Source organism: Triticum urartu, chromosome 1A (genome assembly GCF_056163025.1).
Source record: "Triticum urartu cultivar PI428250 chromosome 1A, HENAU_Tu73, whole genome shotgun sequence".
Classification (NCBI taxonomy): Eukaryota; Viridiplantae; Streptophyta; class Magnoliopsida; order Poales; family Poaceae; genus Triticum; species Triticum urartu.
Window position 1 is genome coordinate 7,331,992 of NC_141873.1, and position 15,992 is coordinate 7,347,983.

A 15,992-nucleotide genomic window follows, 5' to 3' on the forward strand; every position below is an offset into this window, starting at 1 on the left:
TATACCACTACAACTCGTTGAACGATGGAATGTCTCCTCACAGATAGGGAGCTGTTGTTAGCTTGTCTGTGATGGCACTGACCAAGTTGAATTTCAAAGAATTTTCGAGGTTGAATTGGTATCCACTTCTCGTATAGTCTTTATATCAGGGAGAAAGCAAGCACAGGATGGCAACCTCGTCTGATCAACCTCCATTAGAAAGTGATAAAGGGAGTTGTTCTCTCAACTCAACGATTGTCCAATGACTATTATCTTAGCTGCTAATTTTCCTGTATAATAAGCAGGCACCTAACCCAGATGAATCAAGTCATTACGAGAAAGAAAAGCATAAGCCTGGTGGTTTAGTTTCAGGCAGCACTGTAATGCAAATGCAAATGCCATTTTGTTGTCTATTGTTTGCATGTTGTGTTTGGCTGGGGTATGTGATTCAGTACACAATGCAGCTCTAGTGTTATGGGGTCCTCAGCGAACACACACCGGTTGAGTGGAAGCTGTTGCTGGATGACTATTCTTCAGTGTCTGTCACCATCTTGTTTATTACCTCTTGTTTCGACGCTGGGGGGCCTCCTTTTCTTCTTCACTGCCGGCAGTCTGTTTTTCTTTTTCATTTTCTCATGTCGACACAGGAATTATGAAAACAATTGAAGGCAGGGCACCCACAGAGCTCCTCCGTCTACAACTTATTTACTGAATGGATTTGTGTTAACATTGCAGTAGAGTTTTCATTTGATGGTATCTTCTGTGGTTTGTTTGATAGTATTTCTTGTTTATTTGATGATGCAACTTGTAACTGTTTCAGTTATGGAATTTCCATAAAGAAATTGAACCAGTTTGTCTTAATCTATTCTCTAAAATGTTTCCCTTTTTGCTTTTCAGCTGGTACATAGAAGAAAAGATTTAGCTCAAGAAATTATGGGAAAAATTCGGTGCTGGAATTCCATCAATGGTGGGAATGAAGGTCTCGGTGTTGAATTGTGGTCAATACAAATCCAGGACCACAGGTCTTGCTCGAAGTCATGTGTCTGAGGACAAACGAGGCAGCAGCTGCAGCTTTTGTGGAATTCAAAGCATGTACAGCCAGGCAGCATCTTCAGCACACAAGTGGGTTATTGGCACTTTCTGTGGTAATCAAAAGGGTGCCAAATCAACTCACTTGTCGACCTCGGGTCATCCGTCAAACCGAGGCAGAAGAAGACTTGTGTTAGGAGTAGGACCCTACTGGGTCTAGGGCGTAGGTTGTAGGGAAGGAGGGGGTTGGGCGTGGCGAGGTTCGCGGTCGCCGGCGGCCAGGCGCCGTCGTGCGCGAGGGAGGAGGCGGCGGCGCAAGAGCAGGAGGCGGCTAGGGTTAGGGTCCAACTCCTCTGGGAGCCGGGCAATAGATTTATTCTTATTGCTTGATTGTCATAGAGTTTTACAACTAGTATATATAACCACGATGGAAAATAAAAATAGATAACCTGCGGGCTAAGCCCCTAACTAAACCTGCCCAGTGGGCCTCCTACGGGCATAAGTCTGTCCGGTTATAACATCTTTCCCCGCCTGCGCAAACAGCTCGAGGACGAGCTGGAAGTCTGGGTAGTGCTGGCGGAACTCGTCGCGCTGCTCCCAAGTAGCGTCCTCCTTTGGAAGTCCAGCCCACTGAATCAACACATACCACACCCGGCGATGTAGCTCGACCTTCAAAGGCCTTCTCCGGTTTCGGAAGGAGACGCCCGCCGAAGACCGGAGGAAGTGCTGGAGGGGCCCCAGGTGGCTCCGCACGGAAGGGCTTCCGCATCCCCACATGGAAGATGTCGTGGATGCGGGCACCGGCCGGAAGCTGAAGACAGTAGGCCACCTTCCCGATGCGCTCCAAGACAGCTAAGGGCCCGGCATAGCGAGGACCCAGCTTGCGCTTCGCGCGTGGGTCCAGTGACTGCGTAGAGCGATGAAGGAGACGCAGCCAAACCCAATCACCCACCGCGAACTCCGCCTCGGGATGGTGGTCGTCGTAGTAGTGCTTGGCCAACTGCTGGGCCTGAAGGAGGCGTTGCCGGACCTCGGCCAGCATCTCATCACGGCGCCGCATAAGATCACCAGCCACCTCCGTCCGAGCCGTCCCGGATCAACCGGCAGTATGGGCGGGGGCGGCCGGCCGTAGACCACCTCAAATGGAGTGGCGCGTAGGGCGGAGTGATAGGAAGTGTTGTAGCAGTACTCCGCCCACGAGAGCCAAACCACCCAAGCGCGAGGACGATCACCTGTGGCACAACGCAAATACATGGCAATCACCTTGTTGACAACCTCGGATTGGCCGTCCGTCTGAGGATGGAAGGCCGTGCTCAGGCGGAGCTTCACGCCCGCCAACCGGAAGAGATCACGCCAAACATGGCCGGTGAACACCGGGTTCCGATCGCTGACGATCGGAGAGGGAAACGCGTTGAGGCGGACGATGCTGTCGAAGAAGGCACGGGCCACAGATGCAGCAGTCTAGGGATGACCGAGCGTGATGAAGTGAGCATACTTGGAGAAGCGGTCGACCAGGGAGGCCCTCGATGAAGTCCATGGAGATATCCGCCCAGACCTGAGACGGCACCTCCAAGGGCTGAAGCAGACTAGCCGGCCTGAGTGTCTCCGTTACGCTGGCACATCACACAAGACCAGACCCAGTCACGGACCAGGGCCCGATCACCGGGAATGTAGAAGTCGGCGCGGAGACGATGGAGGGTTTTCTGCACACCCTCATGACCCACCGAGTGGGCCAGCAGCAGCACCTGGTGACGGAGATCGTCGTGCGCCGGTACGAAGACCTGGCGCCCATGAAGAAGCAACCCGTCGGCAAGGCACCACGGCTCCTCAAGCTCACCCGCAGCCAGCTGCTGCTGAAGGAGGAGGGCGTCCGGAGCGGCCGCAGTCGCCCAACGGATGTCGGGGAAGAGAGCGAAAGTGAGCCCCGAGTGGATGCAAAGCGCCGCCCCCTCAGAGTCGTCGACGGCGGTGTCGTGGTCGGCGTCGCGGCGAGATAGGGCGTCGGCCACAGTGTTAAGGCGGCCCGGTCGGTACTCAACGGTGAAATCGAAGCCGAAGAGCTTGCTGATCCACTGGTGCTGCGGCACGGTCGAGAGCCTCTGGTCCAACAAGAACTTGAGGCTGTAGTGGTCCATGCGAATCTGGAAAGACCGACCCCACAGATAGGGCCACCAATGGCGCATCACCTGCACCAATCCAATGAGCTCGCGCTCATAAGCCGCGAGCTTAAGATGGAGCGTGGCGAAAGGCCTACTGAAGAAGGCGAGGGGTCCATCGCCCTGATGAAGGACGGCGCCGAACCCGGCACCGGAAGCGTCATAGTCGATGATGAACGGCTGGTCGAAGTCCGACATCTGAAGGACGGGCCCTGTCGTGAGGGCCCCCTTGAGGTCCTCGAACGCCACGGTCGCCTCCTCATCCCAGGCAAAGGCGTCACGACGGAGTAGGCGCGTGAGTGGAGACGCGATGAGGCCAAACTCTCGGATAAATTTCCGGTATTACCCCGCGAGGCCCAGAAATCCGTGAAGAGCCCGCGGTGAATGAGGGGTCGGACAGGCGGCGACGACCGTCACCTTGTCGGCGTCCATGGCCACCTCCTCGGTCGAGATGACATGGCCGAGGTAGGCAACGGAAGGCGTCCCGAACAAGCACTTCGAGCGCTTAAGATGAAGATGATGTGCCCGAAGCACGTTGAAGACGATGGCGACGTGCTGAAGGTGCTCCGCCCACGAGGCGTTGTAGATAAGAATATCATCAAAAAACACGAGCACAAACCGATGCAAGTAGGGGCGGAGGACGTCGTTCATCAGAGCCTGAAAAGTCGTCGGTGCATTGGAGAGACCAAACGACATGACCAAGAACTCGAAGTGGCCGTGATGAGTCCGAAACGCCGTCTTGGCGATATCATCCGGGTGCATGCGCACCTGGTAGTAACCTGACCGAAGATCGGCTTTGGTGAAGAAGCGCGCCCCATGTAGCTCATCGAGGAGCTCATCGACCACCGGAATAGGAAACTTGTCCTTAAGTGTCAGGGCATTAAGGGTGCGGTAGTCAATGCAGAAGCGCCATGTGTCGTCCGACTTGCGGACGAGGAGGACCAGCGCGGAAAACGACGATGTGGAGATCCGGATGATGCCCGCGGCAGCATGAGTGCACACTGGCGCTCCAACTTGTCCTTCTGCAGCTACGGATAGCGGTATGGCCGGACCGCCACCGGCGCCGAGCCCGGCAAGAGATGAATACGGTGATCGTACACCCGGGCTGGCGGAAGGCCCCGCGGCTCGTCGAAGAGGTCGCCGTGCTGCTGCAGGAGGTGCTCCAATAGAGGGTGCTCGGCCTCGGTCGTGGCTGTCGCTAGCTGGAGCTGGGGCGTTGACGGTGAGGCGCCCCCAATGCCCTCCCACTGGACGCGGTGGCCGAGACGCCAGAAGGACATCGTCAAGGCGTCGAAGTCCCGGAGGATGGGACCGAGGGTCCACAGGAAGTCAACACCAAGGATGAAGTCAAAGCAACCCAAGTCGATGCCCGCGCACGTGATGGTCAAGTGCTCGTTGCCGATGGTGATGGACATGTTCCGCGTGAGCCCATGACACCGAAGACGATCGCCGTTGGCCACCGTGACCCGAAGTTGCTCCCCGCCCGTCGGCTGCAGCGCTAAGCGGCGCATGGTAGCCTCGGGCAGGAAGTTATGTGTGGAGCCCGTATCCAAAAGGGCCACCAGGCGCTCGCCGTGTATCATTACGGGCAAGAGCATGGTCCTCTCATCACGGATGCCGGCAAGCGCATGGAGCGAGACCACGAGGGATGTCGCCAGGGCGGCCGTGGATGCGGCGTCGGCAGCCGCTGGGGGCGGAAGCACGTCGAACCCGTCGATTGGGGCGTCCTCCTCGGTGTAGTCGACCGTCTCCAGGTAGAAGAGGCACGGGCAGACATGGCCCGACGCGTAGGGCTCATCGCAGTTCAAGCAAAGCCCCAGGCACCGATGCTCCAGCTGCTCCGCCTGAGAGAGATGACGGAAGGGCCGTGTCGCGGCCGGGGTGGTGGTCACTGGAGTGGCCGGGGGTGGCCGGTCGGGCGCGGGGACTGCCTGGTGGCCTAGAGGCCTCCTCGAGCTGGGCCTGTCGGCTGTATGGCCTGGGGCCTGGAAACGGTCGGCGAAGTCCTAAACCGTGGAGGTGAAGGGAAGGCGGCCGAGTTCTGCCAGGCGGCTCCCGCAGATTGGTGGCCCAAAACGAAGGAGGGAGAGCTCGCGGAAGTGCTCCCAAGGGGGCATGCTGCCCTCGTCCTGCTCGAGGGCGTAGTACCAGGTCTGTGCCGCACCACGGAGGTGGTAGGAGGCGACCAGGTACGCTCCAAGGCGAGGGTGCGCTACCCGCGAAAGAACTGCTCGCACTGGTTGAGCCAGTTGAGGGGGTCCTCCGTGCCATCATAGGTGGAGAAATCAAGTTTGGCAAACCGCGGCGGTGTCTGAGTCTGAGCGCCGTGGCCGACTGGCTCGGAGGTGCGAAGCAGCGAGGATTGGGGCACCCGGTCAGCATGGCTGCGGCCCATGGAGTGCCCCACTGAGCCGGAGGGATCGCCGAACTGCAGAGTGGGTGTCGGCGGGGCTCCAGCTGATGTGTAGACGGGTGGCGGCGATGATCCGGTCAGCCAGGCCGGTATTGGGGACGGCGACGGCGGGAAGCACACTTGCTGGATCGGTACGCCTCCCTGCGTGGTGACCCGGGCTCCTTGCTGGGCGATGGCGGGGCCGGCAGCTGCGGCTGCGGCGGCACGAACCCGGGTGGCGTGGGAGGTGCAGCGAGGGCCGCGGCCAGCCACTGTGGCCATTGAGGCGCGGCAGCGGGAGGCAGTGGGACCGGCAGCTGGGGCTGCGGCTGCCCCGACCCGGGTGGTGTCGGGGGCACGGCGATCGCCGGGGCCGGCCAGTGGGGGGCGACGGTGGGCGGCGGCTGACCTGGCCAGTGGTGGTGTAGAGGCCCGATCGGCGCCGTGGTGGCCGCGTACCAGGGCAAGGCGGCTGGCCCGGTCGCGGCGGCCGGCGGCAAGGGCGGCGGCTGCCCGTAAGGCCCGGCCAGGCAGAGGCGGATGCCCTGGATGGCGATGACGAGGTCATTAAGGACCCCGGTGATCTCCGTCGGGGCAACGACTGGTCGGTGGAGGCCCCCGTGGTGGAGCCGAGCGGCGCAGTGGGAAGCGCCAGCGGCGCGGTGGAGAGGTCGATCGATGTAGTTGAGAGGGAGGGGGATGCGGTGGTGGTGGGCAGCGGCGGGGTGGGTGGTGAAGCAGACATGATCGGACCCAAGCTATCTGATATCAAATTGGTAGGAGTTAGGACCCTACCAGGTCTAGGGCGTAGGTTGTAGGGGAAGGAGGGGATTGGACGTGGCGAGGCTCGCGGCCGCCGGCAGCCAGGCGCCGTCGTGCGCGAGGGAGGAGGCGGCGGCGCAAGAGCAGGAGGTGGCTAGGGTTAGGGTCCGGCTCGTCTGGGAGCCGGGCAATAGATTTATTCTTATTGCTTGATTGTCATAGAGTTTTACAACTTATATATATAATCACGATGAAAAATTAAAATAGATAACTTGCGGATTAAGCCCCTAGCTAAACCTGCCCAGTGGGCCTCTTACGGGCATAAGTCTGCCCGGTCATGACAACCTGTTTTGGAATAATGGTGAGTGGTAATAGCTCAAGGACTTGTGACTGCAATTCCTTCGATTTTGGAAATAAAGGTTTCCGTGTTGAATTGTGGTCAATGCAAATCCTGGACCGCAGGTCTTGCTGGAAGTCAGTGGCTGCAGCTTTTGTGGAATTCAAGGCTCAAGTGGGTTACTGGCGCTTTCTGTAGCGATCAAAAGGGTGTCAAATCCACTTGTCGACCTCCCATCATCCATCGAACTGGCGAATCAAACATCTGATAAGGCACTAAGCAAGGTAGAAGAAGACTTGTTTTTGGAATAAAGGGAGGTGCTCTCTGCCTCTCTGTACGGTTATTAGCATGTCAGTCACTCACTGCACTAGCTGAGTTGAATTTGATAGATTTTTGAGGTTGAATTGGTATGCGCTTCTCTTATCAGTAAAGCGCGCTGTTCTCTGAACTTGACGACTGTCTCTGGTGGTTGAGACGAGAGATGCTGGCTGTGCTTGTGCAGGAAAGAAGGAAGGAAGGACGACAGAGGGCAAAAACATTACTATGACTGACCCGCATTGTAAGCAAAAATGGCACCGTCATGCAAAATTAATCTGATGCAGGTGGTGAGTGCGCGAGAGCTTGGTCACCTGTGTGTCTGCAAATTGAACTGGTTGAATCTTACACATAGTAGTCTCTTCGGTAGGCTAGCTCGTACTCGCTGTGCTATTTGTACTTCCTGTGCTATTTGACACACTTTCTGCATCATGCATTCAAGCTGGATAAAGCTCTATATGGCCTTAAGCAGTCACTCCGTGCCATTTGTATTCTTGCCTCAGCTCCCGGTTGCAAGAACTTGGATTTGTTCCTTCCTGATCCGTCAAACGATGGAATGTCTGTGCCCATTGTTTTGGAATAATAGTGGGTGATAGAGGGAGCTGTTCCCAATACGGTTGGAGACCCTGTTGTTAGCTCGTCTATTCTCTAAAATGTTTCCCTTACTACATATAGAACAAAAGATTTAGCTCAAGGACTCGCGACCGGTGCAACACAATGATGAACTGTCGGGAGAATTATTTCGATGGTAAAAATAAAGGCTTAAGTGCTGAATTTGGGTTAATATGAATCATGGACCGCAAATCTTGTTGGAAGTCATGTGTGATGTGTCTCTGGGAAAATGAGACAGTGGCCGCAACTTGTGGAATTCAAAGCCTGTACCGCCGAGCAGCATCTTCACCACACAAGCTGAAGAAAAGCTCCAAGCTCAAGTGGGTTGATTCGGTAAACTTCTACTACTAGCACTTTCTGTTCGTGTTAATCCAACATGCCAATATTCCTGGCGGCTACAGTATTGTGGAAGAAGTCTCATGGTGCACATTATTGTGTTGAGTGGAAGTTGCTGCTGGATGACTGTTCTTCAGTGTATGTCACCGTCTCTTTATAGGTGCTACTGGGCTGCTGCTCCTGCTGGGTTGCTTGTTTTTCTTCTTCAGTAAGTAACTGTAGCCATCTATTTATTGATGCTGCTGGGCTGCCTGTTTTTCTTCTTCGGTGTCTCTTCCTCTTTTTCTCTCCTCATGCCCGTGGAATTTTGTTTGAAAGCAATTGAAGGCATGGGTAGAAGGGTACCCATGGGCCATGGCATACGCCTAGTCGCTTACTGATCATATCTCTGCGTATACAACTAATGCACTGAATGTACTTGAGTTAACATTGCAGTAGAGTTTTCGTTTGGTGGCATCTCATTCTCATGTGATTGGTTTCATAGTATTTCTCATGTGGTAACTTGTAACTACTTAAGTTGTGGCAATTTCATACAGAAATTGAAGCATCTTGTCTTAAGCTATTCGGCTAGAATGTTTCCCCTTTCTTTTTGAATTTTAGAATGTTTCCTTTTCGCTTTGAAATAGAGCAAAATATTTAGCTCAAGGACTTGTAGAAATAACGGTCAAAGTGTTGGACTGTGGTCAATACAAATCCTGGAAGTCAGTGGCTGCAGCTTTTGTGGAATTCAAAGCCTGTACTGCCAAGCATCATCTTCACCACACAAGCTGAAGAAAAGAAAAAAGGAAAACCAAGCTCAAGTGGGTTACTGGCGCTTTCTGTAGTCATCAAAAGGGTGCCAAATCCACCCGTTGACCTCCAATCATCCGTTGAACATCTGAGAAGGCACTGATCTGCACTGAGGATGACTTTTTTTTGGAATATAATAGGAAGTGATAATGGAGCTGCTCTCTGTACGGTTTTTGCTGTCTTGTTAGCTGCTAAATTTCACAAGCTGAGTTGTATTTCCATGAATTTTTGGACTTGAAATTGTATCCCCTTCTCTTATCAGTACACATATATACTGGAGAAAGCAAGCACAGGATGAGGATTGTTCATGCTGTCACGTTTGCTGCTAAATTTCCTGAAGAGAGAAGTTGGCGCAGTCATCATCAGAAATCAAGTATCCTGGTGGTTTGGAGAAGCTTGTCTTAAGTTGTTCTCTAAGGTACTAATATTCTTCTTCTTGTCATTCAAAGGCAATCAAAGTGTCAAGGAAGGAAGCCGCAAATCTGAGCAAATTTCTTCTTCTTGTCATTCAAAGCCAAGAATTAGAGCATATTGCTATTGTTTGTGTTAAGCAAAGTGGAGTGGTGCCATGCATGATTCAAGCCTTCTTCACCGGCGCGTCCGGGGTCACTGAGGCCCAGAACAGTTTTCGCATGACAAATAGCAAACATTGGCCGTTGCAGGTGATGAAGACGAGGACAAATAAAATGTGACTAGATAAAGAAAATGGTGACAAAGTTACAACGGTTTAAACCTCAAAGCAACTAAGCTTTTCACCAATGACTTTTCGGACAACCATCCCCATGATTAAACTCACGCAAATGATTGCCTCGCCCCAAGACACGCCCCAGCCTCTAGTTTTCATCATGTCTTTTGAAAAGAACTCGAACCCTTCTATCTGGCAATGCCACCAGCCTAAAAGGAACCATTTGAAATTCTGAAAAGATGACAAGATAATTTGGATACTTTCTATCTGAAATTCTAAAGCAGAGCAGGATGACAGGTCCAATCAAGTTGAGGTTTCCTAATCATGCATACACCCGAATATATTACTCAAAGCAGCCATTATGCCAGGAGAATGATCCAGTTTATAAGGGAAACGGATCGAAAACCTATATATGAACTGTGATCTTCAAGAGCTGTTGGAGGCCTGGAAGGTGTTGGGCTTGTGTTTCTCCATCAGACCGGTAAAAGCGGCATCAAACTCCTTCTCGAGCTCCACCTCCTTTTCCGCGTACTCTTTCTTGAGCTGCACCTTCTTTTCCTCGTGTGCTTTTATCAGTTGGTCAGCTTCAGCCTCGAACTCCTGCACGTCCTTAACCTGGCAATACATGAAGCGCTGTACCTGTTCCTTCCTGCACAGCAGCATAACACAGGTTTAAATAGATTAATTGTTTTTACTCTATTGAGGTAGGTAGGTAGGAGATGACGAGGCATGATAAAAATTAACAAAATGAAGCACAAAATAATAAAACATCGACCTTAGCCTGCGATTTTCGGTAGTCCCAGAATCCACGTCACACTGTCTAGCCTTGGCACGCTCCTCCTGCAGCAACCTCTCAAACTCCCTTTCCTTGTCCTCTAGGGCCTTGTGAATGTTTTCTATCTGATCAAGGAAGAATTTCTCTTGGGATTTCATCTGCATGGAGTACAGAAACACAAGGTAAAGAAAAAGGAGATGAACTCAAAAACAAGGAAAAAGATAACATGGGAAGAAAATTGAAAAAGTTAATTCTATCGAATGTAGATTATTGGCATGTAGTAATAGTGTTCACATACACTGGTGTAACCTTTAAGCAAGCAATCATTTACCTCTTCCTCATACTCAGAGTGCTTCTCTTTAGCTTTACGCCTGACGAATATATTCTCTTCCTCAGTCTCTCGAAGTTTCTGGGCAACAACGTCCAGGGTTCCTTGTACAACTTTAGAGCGTTGCTCTGTCTTAACCCCCTTGTTCTTCACATAAGTGAGTTGTTGATTATCTTCACTCATTTTTTTCATCGGGGCCACTACCATCTCATTATGAGATCTCATCTCATATTTCAGGCGGCTTTTCCCTGAGAATTATAAACAATCATTTATGTAAGCACATAGTACAGTAGGCAATATATCTGCTAAGAAAATCGTGGGTGTACTGAAATCTGGTTTAATAGAGCATTTTTCTACCTTTGCACTAAATTAATACATTTTTTGAACCAAAATAAATACATAATAATAATACTGTGTTTGAGCCACCATAACTATAGGCCATCTTGAATTTAACAGGACAGCATCAGAAAACTAAACAGGCCTGTCGTACTATGCTCCAAATACATATATAGAGATGAATGTGGGAAGTATCGACCATGTTAACATGTCAATGCAAGAAGTGAAGAACACAGAGGTGCAGCTTCACATGCATATCATGTTGCATTCGCACCAATCATCATTGGTGGCAAAGAATTCAGGCAAGAAAGTTCATTACAATCAGGTAGTATTTACCATAGAATGTATTAAATGTATGAACAGAAGTTCAATATTATACCTTGGTGGTGTTTATTGAAATCCTCCATGTCTTCCTTTGTGGCTAGGAAACCATATAATTGTCTTATCCCACCTGGTAAGAAAAGAGCCCTATGTTTTTGCATATAATTGTCCCTGTGTGTTCTTTGATCAACAAAGCGCTTATCCAGACGTTCCGCCTCAATATAGCCCACGGCAGAGCTTTCAAATATTAGCACACTCATGCCACGGTGCCCAACTGGACCGTACGCATGGCGTGCTTTGGTCACGGCATAAGTACTGAAATATTCGAGTAGCTCTTGGTTGCCCATGCCTAACCACTGTTGAGCATCAACGAATAGCGAAATCAGAATGCAATAAAATGTCATTTTAGAACCTTGAACAGTTATCTTAAACATATGCTTTTTTACAAACACTCAACTGATTCACCAACTATACCTAGCCAACACAGTAGACACATATTTACTTTATTTTAGTTTGTATATATTAAATTCAAGCATGATTGCAAGCAAATAATTATAACAGGTCGTCTGAAGATATTGAGTATTTTAATCCTTCCCAGACAGACTAATTAATAGATATGAATCAAATGCTCAAGAAAGATAAAAGAAATAAGCATGAAAATATGACAGTCTTGCTGTTTACTTTTCCTACTAATACAATGTGTAGTTGAAGATAGAAAAACATCATCACCTTATCATCTTCACCCTTTTCTAGTCTTGTGTTCATCACAATCACCATTGGCGGCCATACTATCTGCCGGTCAGTGCTTTCTGTCAATCCGTTCCATTTCCCAAAGTGCTCTCCAGGCTGTACCACAGAAGATCCCCTGTGAGAAATCTCCTCTTCCAGCAATGCAGCCAATTCCCTGTGGAGCTTAACCCTCCTAGAACCCATTGTTCTAGCATGTCTGACCAAAGATTCCAGCCCTTTGAACCAGGCAATTGCTCCTGGTCCATTTTGGCATGCCGGACAATGCGATTGTCGCTCATGTATCTGATCCACACTTAAGGTACCGATCTCTTCAAAATAACTTTTGAACCACTTGTTCATTTTTCGAGTCTCGAAACTTTTCTCAGATGCATCGGAATCATAGTCGTCGCTCATATCATCATCATCACCATCATTGCCATCATCATTTGACGAGTCCTCGACTTGAGGATTGTCCGTCTCAGGGCCATCCTTGCTGCTTTCAGGATGAGATGGGCGAGGCCTGGAAGCCCACTGCCAACCATTTACCAGAGGTGGGGTGACAGCTGGGTTTGGCGCTTGCAATCCTAGTTCTGTAGACCTTGTTTGCGATGATGCCCTGGGATTGCCTCTGGCAGCAGGCCCACGACCAGAAGGTTGAGCAAAATTGCTTCCTGAAGGACGCGAAGGTCCATTGCCATTCCAAGCTTGCCGTGCTGTAGCGGGTGGAGCATTGGAGGATGAAGTTCGTGGCACCCATTTCTTCTTCTTATTCTCAATAGTCTCCCAACCACCCCTTGGACCTGGATGCAGGACAAGGCCAGGATTATGTAATGTATGATTATTAGATAGAGCGATATAAACAAACATATTTACACGCATGATGTCAAGAATTGTAAAGGCTGCAGAAGGGTAATGCACTGTTAATCAAAGTCTTAAGAAGGGCTATCACAAGTTGTGGCAAACGATTATTGAGTCGGGAGACAATTATAACAATTGGCAAAGGATTCGTGAATCGGCAATGGACGAGCCATGGATGGATCGAGGAAAACCAAATCAGCAGATGCGCCATCCAACGCGCCCCGCGTGGATCCCCAAAGCACGGGGGCATCTCCACACCGCGGCAAGGGAGGGAGGGAGGTAATTCAGGAATCACTCAGCCCGCCCCATGGATGGATCGAGGAAAACCAAATCAACAGATGCGCCATCCAACGCGCACCGCCCGGATCCCCAAAGCAAGGGGGCATCTCCACACCACGGCAAAGGAGGGAGGGAGGTAATTCAGGAACCACTCGGCCCACCCCATGGATGGATCGAGGAAAACCAAATCAGCAGATGCGCCATCCAATGTGCACCGCGCGGATCCCCAAAGCACGGGGGCATCTCCACACCGCGGCGAGGAAGGGAGGGAGGTAATTCAGGAATCACTTGGCCCACCCCATGGATGGGTCGAGGAAAACCAAATCAGTAGATGCGCCATCCAACGCGCACCGCGCGGATCCCCAAAGCACAGGGGCATCTCCACACCGCGGCAAGGGAGGGAGGGAGGTAATTCAGGAATCACTCAGCCCGCCCCGTGGATGGATTGAAGAAAACCAAATCAGCAGATGCGCCATCCAACGCGCACCGCGCGGATCCCCAAAGCACGGGGGCATCTCCACACCACGGCAACAGAGGGAGGGAGGGAGGGGGGTCTCACCGGGGTTGCCGCCATTGCCGGGAGGCCCGCCGCCGCGTCGACTGCCGGACATGGCGAGGGTTTGGTTCCAGCCGAGGTCTCTGCTTTCGAGTCTCTTGCTATACAATTAAAAGGAAATCAATTAATTGTCAAAAAAAGGAAATCAATTGGTTCCCTTAATTAGAGATATTTTGATGGAAAACGTTTGGTGCCGGCTGGCCGGCCGAACCGCTGCGCCGAATGCGCCGCGTGCGTGGGATTAAACACCATCATTCAGTTATCATGCAACTCGCCCACGTGACCGTTTGGCCAATGCAGCAAGGCTGGCCACACAAACCATATCACCACCCCCGTGAGTATCTAATCCAGTTCATCCCCACCACCGTTCTCTTTCTCTCTCTAAGTCCCCAAAATACCAGCGCCGGTGACTGCAGTTTGAGGACGCCAGAGCTGATGCGTGCGGGATCTTCGCCGATGGATGCGGAGCTACATCCTCGTCTCCCTCGACGCCCAGAACGGCGAGCTACAACTGTGGACGGCAGGAGCTGCAACCGAAACGCGAGCTGCAACCATGGTTGGCGGGGAGCTGCAACCGGCATCCGGGGGAGCTGCATACGGTGAAAGGCGTCATGCTTCAGGCTACGGCGGCAATGCTACCATAGATCAATGAGCTTTTTTTTTTGCTACCACCGGCAAGTTGAGGTGTTACCATGGTGGCGAGGGGGAGGTGCTGCAGCAAGATGTCATGGCGCATTTTTGACTTTTTTTTTGTCGGAAACCAGACTTTTTTTGAGCTGGAACCATATCATTTTTTTTGCTGGAACCCTGTAATTTTCTGCTGGAAGCAGACCAATGTTTTTGTCATGAACATGTCATTTTTGCTGGAACAGTACCAATGTTTTGCTGGAACTTGTGTATTTACACGTATGATGTCAAGAATTGAAAAAACTGCAGAATGGTAATGCACTGTTAATCAAAGTCTTAAGAAGGGTTATCGATCACAAGTTGTGGCAAACGATTATTGAGTTGGGAGACAATTATCAGAATTGGCAGACGATTAGTGAATGTTATAGAATTGAGCATGGTAGGTAACCTGTGACAAGCAACCAGAGCATGTTTATATCATCGGTCCTAACCATACCAGATGAGACTGTAGTAATCTAATCATTGTTGAGGAAATCGTTAACTGGTAGCTGCTCGGTCGGCTGGTGCGTAGGGAATTAATAGGCTAATCGGCAAGTTAATCGGTCATTTAATCAATTAATCGGATGATTTATCGGGTAATCGGCTACTCGGGGACCCTATGAGTAGGGATTAATCGGCAAGTTAAGTTAATCGGATAAATTCTTGAACAAGGAATCTAATTAAGGCTCTAAGCTCCAGGCAAGTCAAACAAGAAATCCAAGAAATCCAAACCCAAAGGTGGACTCTGTAATTAACCTAGGCTCACGGAAGCCACATCAAAACAAGCAAACCCATACCTAGGAATCACTCCTCGTCGGTCAGTCGTTGCCCCGCCCCATGGATGGATGGATCCAGCAAAACCAAATCCCCAGATGCAGCAATCGATTCGCCCACATGCATATCCAAACCGCGGCAAAGGAGGGAGGGAGGGGGGTCTCACCAGGGTTGTCGCCGTTGCCGGGAGGCCCGCCGCCGCGTCGACCGTACCGCCGGACATGGCCAGGGTTTGGTTCCCCCTGCTCTCGCTTCTAATTATTTCCTTGTGAGGGAGGAACGTACCTCCCGGCGGTTGACTCGTTGCCTTTTCTTCCTTCTTTTTTCTCCGTTCCTTTTTTCTAAATTCATAATTTTTTTGTGAAATAAATTGGAAAACTCTCAGCGTCAACCGACGGATTTTCTTTCGTCCATCCGCCGCCTCTCACGCAACGCGTGTCCAAGTGGACCAGCGCACCGCTTTGGGTGCTGCCTTATCTTCTCTTTGGATTACTCCCGGCCATATCTTTTCAGATCAACAGATGTAGCACGGGGCGCCCGCAATATCATCTGTGTTGCAGAAGTCCGTCCGCAGCAACACACAAGTTTCAAAAAGTTAATGCTAAAAAAAGTCTACAACAAAATCTTTGTTGAAAAAGTTTCCGCAACAAGAAATATGTGCAAACGGTTCCGCAACGTCCATGTTACAAACGGCCCCGCTGATGGATACGCCCGATCAAACGGTTGTGAAGGTGGCGGATCTTTGAAAATAATCTGCCGGCGGACGTGTAGCGTCGCCCAAATAAATTTGTGAATTTTTTTCTTGAAAATATATGAACTTTTTCAAAATCGATGAATTTCTTTTCAAATTCATCAACATTTTCCTTGAAAGTAGATGAATTTTTTTTTCAAAATTGATGAATTTTTTTTTCAAAGTCGCGACTTTTTTTCTTGAAAGGAGTTGGACCGGAGCGCTGCTGACCACAAGGGCAAGAACTC

At 50.8% G+C, this 15,992-nt stretch overlaps 1 protein-coding gene across 2 annotated transcripts; it reads right to left on the bottom strand.

The window, feature by feature from the left end:
• Positions 1-9,389: 9,389 nt before the first annotated feature.
• LOC125541636 (protein SUPPRESSOR OF GENE SILENCING 3 homolog) lies at positions 9,390-15,330 on the bottom strand. 2 transcript variants are annotated; one of them, XM_087543561.1, is made up of 7 exons: positions 15,181-15,330; positions 13,578-13,675; positions 11,882-12,681; positions 11,211-11,508; positions 10,499-10,743; positions 10,168-10,325; positions 9,390-10,041 (listed from the first exon to the last, which is right to left on the bottom strand). In XM_087543561.1, the coding sequence occupies exons 2-7, from the start codon at positions 13,627-13,629 to the stop codon at positions 9,819-9,821; spliced, it is 1,776 nt and encodes a 591-aa protein (XP_087399687.1). In that variant the 5' UTR covers positions 13,630-13,675; positions 15,181-15,330; the 3' UTR covers positions 9,390-9,818. The 2 variants fall into 2 exon arrangements, with proteins under 2 accessions (XP_087399687.1, XP_087399688.1); XM_087543562.1 differs by lacking the exon at positions 15,181-15,330 and adding an exon at positions 15,038-15,127.
• Positions 15,331-15,992: the final 662 nt, after the last annotated feature.